The 4,007-nt window shown below is 36.3% G+C and overlaps 1 protein-coding gene across 1 annotated transcript; it reads right to left on the reverse strand.

Moving 5' to 3' along the window:
* Positions 1–304: 304 nt before the first annotated feature.
* LOC127857328 (uncharacterized) lies at positions 305–3,222 on the reverse strand. Its single transcript, XM_052393732.1, has 2 exons — positions 3,139–3,222; positions 305–1,645 (listed from the first exon to the last, which is right to left on the reverse strand). The coding sequence occupies exons 1-2, from the start codon at positions 3,220–3,222 to the stop codon at positions 305–307; spliced, it is 1,425 nt and encodes a 474-aa protein (XP_052249692.1).
* Positions 3,223–4,007: the final 785 nt, after the last annotated feature.

Below are 4,007 nucleotides of genomic sequence, written 5' to 3' on the forward strand. Positions count from 1 at the left end.
GTTTCAGATAAAAATGTATCTAAAAATATCCTAGTTATGTTCTGCAGGTGTTTTTTCACGATCACAGGTTTTGACACATTTAAAACTTTGAAAGCGTTGAGCAAGTCTTAAATATTGTTATTTATTATATTTTCAGCCATTTTTTACAGCTTCTCTCTAACTGGCATTATGTAATGGAGGTTGGAGAACACTATCCTGATACTCTAATTTTTGGAACCGTCCTAAAGTACATCCGTTGTAGATTTTTGAAAGTATGATAAACAACATTCCTGTCATTTTAGACGATTATTGAATAATACGTATATTACGTCATCATCTTTGTATATATCTCCATTAGAGCGTCAACCCGACTTCCTTCTTCAATCATCCTCTGACGGACCTCTCTCACTATCTCATTTACACGTCTTCTTAGTGCCTGATGCATAGGATCCGACTCATTTATCACACCTTTCTCGTCCATGCACTGTTCGATTCTGTTCCTGGACATCAGGTTCACCAGTTCAATCTCCACTCTCTTCTTGTTATACCATAACAGAGGCTCTGGGTGCGAGATTATTGCCTTCCGTATCTTGGGCAATCTCGATAATATCTTCTGACCTTCGTTCATCATGTCATTTATAATTTGTATCCATGTTTGCTTTTGCTCTTCATTCAGTCCGCAAGCTGCCATTAGATTTCTTTCAGGTATCATATAATATGGAAGATGGATCTTTAATATTGCCGTTTTAAGTTGTTCCAGTCCTTCCCGAAGCCAATACAACAAACTGCTATTATCAAACCGTGCTTGTGAATTGTTCTCAGCAAGCCAAAAGACAATGTTTTTGACTGTATATGATGTAATTTCTTTCTTAACTGGCTTTAAAACATCCTTAACCACCATTTTCAATATTATATAAACGTACACCAGGGTATTATTAAGACTGCTCACAAGCTCATTCTCCCCCGTATTAAAACAAATCCTCCATTCAACATGTTGATATTCGCTACCCTTAAAACCAACAGGTGTCATAAATGCTCCCATTTTTACGACTTTGTGAACGACATCCGGTGGTGGCCAATAGCGACTGCGTTGTGCCCATTTCAATAGTATGCCAGGACAGTGGCAGCGTAAAGAAAAGACCAAGTCATTATCTAATGGTCCAAATGAACTCGGCCTTGATGGTCCTGCACGCTCATGCCGCACCTCGTCTTGATGTAAACCCATTTTATTGTAGAAATCAAAATATGAAGCGCTGCTCAGGAGAACATTCCCATTTTCATCATTACACAGAGCAACATGCACGACGTGGTACTTTATTGTACCACCTCGCTCTAGTAAATAAAGCCTAGAGTGTCCGTGGTAGCACAAGCTGGTGTTTAAAGTAAACACAGTAGTCTCCCTTGGTAATGTGTCAGAATTAACAACATCTTCTAAACACATTACGCCTTCTTCTACAATCAGTACATCCATATCACTTTCAAAGAAGTTTGACAGTCCCTCTGCCTTGCTACCCGTAGTTATAACCGTTGCTACACCAGGCCCACATGCAGTTCTCAGCCTATCATACTCCCTGTGGGAGTCTCTCCTCGCCTGTCTGATCTCCGGTCCATACCCCAGGCAGTTCATCACATTACAGGTCTCTAATGAGGCATTTTCACACTGAACCTGAAAACATCAAATAGCAGGAGCAATTTTAATATTGCTAAAATATTATTAAACATATTAGTCTGTGCGCCCCTTTTCTACGCATATGCAATATAATCCTGGTATGTCATTGTATAAATAAAATTATTTTAAACCTGAGAGACATATTTATTGCATGTTTTATGGAGCTTTAATTATATATCGTATACAATATTATCAGTACAGCAATACCATACGAAAACATCAACGGAAAAAGCTCGTTTAATTATTACGTTTATGACTGCGGATGTGGTCGTCGAAGTACGTCTTATTTACACATTACGAAAATTGGTCAATATTACAAATCGTAAACACCACAATCAGTACAGCAATAAAAAACAAAACTATCAACGGAAAAAGCTTATTTAATGATTGCATTTATGACTGCGGAAGTGTTTATCAAAGTACATATTTTCTACACATTATGAAAATTGGTCAAAATTATATGCTCAGCAAATAATGGGGAAATGTGTTTGAATTCATACTTAAAATATACAACACATATACACCAGTAGTTACTGAAAGGTAACTACACATTCATTAGTATTTACTGGGGAGTGATTACATATGCACCAGTGCGTACTTGAAAGTGAGTACACATACAACAATACTAATTAATGAGTGACTAAAAACACCAGTATTCACTAGAGCGTGTCTACACATGCACCAGTATTTACTGGAGAGTGACTTAATATACACCAGCACTTACTGGAAAGGGACTGCACATACAGCAGTACATACTTGCGAGTGACTACACATACACCAGTACTCACTAAAGAGTGACTATGCATACACCAGTACTAACTGAAGAGTGACTATGCATACACCAGTACCTATTAGAGAGTGACTACACATATATCAGTTATTCATCGATATTGAAAACACATACACAAGTACATACTTGAGAGTGACTACACATACACATTCACTTACTGATGAGTTACTATGCTTTCACCAGTACTTAATCGATATCGACTACAACAACACCAGTAGTAACTGCAGAATAACTAATTAGGCACAGGCACTAACTGCATAATGACTACACATACACTAGTACTTACAAAAGAGTAATTGCAAAAACACATGTACTTACTTCTCGCGAAATATTTGGCATTGACATTTCCTCTTAATAAAATATAATTTAAACACAATGTATCGTTACCGTTACGCTGTTTTAGTTCCTTCATTATTGAAACAGTTAGTGTATTGTATACTGACTGCACACAAGTGTCGTGTACTGTTCATATTATTGTGCAGCGACCAATAAAAAACTTAATTTATATTTAGATTTCGTGCAACATGTACAATTCATTTTATGAAAATCTAGAAATGAGAAAGTTAATTTTGTGAAAATAAACCAATATATGTTTGTATTTAAAATGTCATACTTATTAATATTATATATATTAACTGCATAATGACTACACATACACTAGTACTTACAAAAGAGTAATTGCAAAAACACATGTACTTACTTGAGAGTGACTACTGGAAAGGCCCCTGTGACATGTGGCATGCACATCATCAGGCGTTTCAAACCTGAAGCCGCCTTCTGCCATCTCTGCAATTATGAAAGTAAAATGTGCATTTGATTAGTAACAAGTGCTGTCAGAAGACAGCGCGCTCGACTTTTCGAGTGCTTGACAGTATAACGTAAGCCATCAGGGGGCAAATTGTTCATATTCAATAAGATAAAGGTAATATAGTCACATTCTAACTGGAAGAGGACCATAATTGAAACATATTGATCGCTTAAGTTTTAAAGAAGTGGTACATTATAGACGATTCTGAGTTCATGTATATTTTTTCCACAATCTATATTTAAAGTTTGAAAGCAATAGCTTGGGTGGGATGGTTGGACGGTCTTTCAAAAATAAAATAATACAAATAAATATCTGTGTTTTTTCCATGTTAAAAAATATTTAAGGGTGTGTGGGGGGGTGGAAAGGGGGAATAATGTGGGTATTAATTATTTTCAAAAATAAAAAATAACATATTTTGGGGGGGGGATTCTGGGGTGGGGCGTGGGGATGGTTTGGGTGGAGTTCATTGTGGTATGAAAGTATGAATCAAATCTGATCTTAAATAAAAATGTCAAGGTCATTCAAAGGTCAAGGTAAAATTAAACTTGCCAGGTACAGTACCCTCATGATAGTAAGAAAGTATTTGAAGTTTGAAAGCAATAGCCTTGATACTTTAGAAGTCAAGTGCATCTAAACACAAAATTTAAAAAAATATTCAAAGTTACTAAGTCAAAAAAGGGCTATAATTCCGTCAACATGCCAATCAGAGTTATGCAACTTGTCCTGTACAGTCTCCTTATGATAGTTAGAGATAGTTCCAA

The sequence above is a fragment of the Dreissena polymorpha genome, chromosome 14 (assembly GCF_020536995.1).
Source record: "Dreissena polymorpha isolate Duluth1 chromosome 14, UMN_Dpol_1.0, whole genome shotgun sequence".
Lineage (NCBI taxonomy): Eukaryota > Metazoa > Mollusca > Bivalvia > Myida > Dreissenidae > Dreissena > Dreissena polymorpha.

What these genes read in the sequence shown, in the direction of transcription:
- LOC127857328 (XM_052393732.1), bottom strand. Translation starts at nt 3,222, where the DNA reads ATGGCAGAAGGCGGCTTCAGGTTTGAAACGCCTGATGATGTGCATGCC. An exon ending in TTTCCAGTAGTCACTCTCAA is followed by an intron (nt 1,646 to 3,138) that starts GTAAGTACATGT and finishes TGATGTTTTCAG; the next exon opens with GTTCAGTGTGAAAATGCCTC.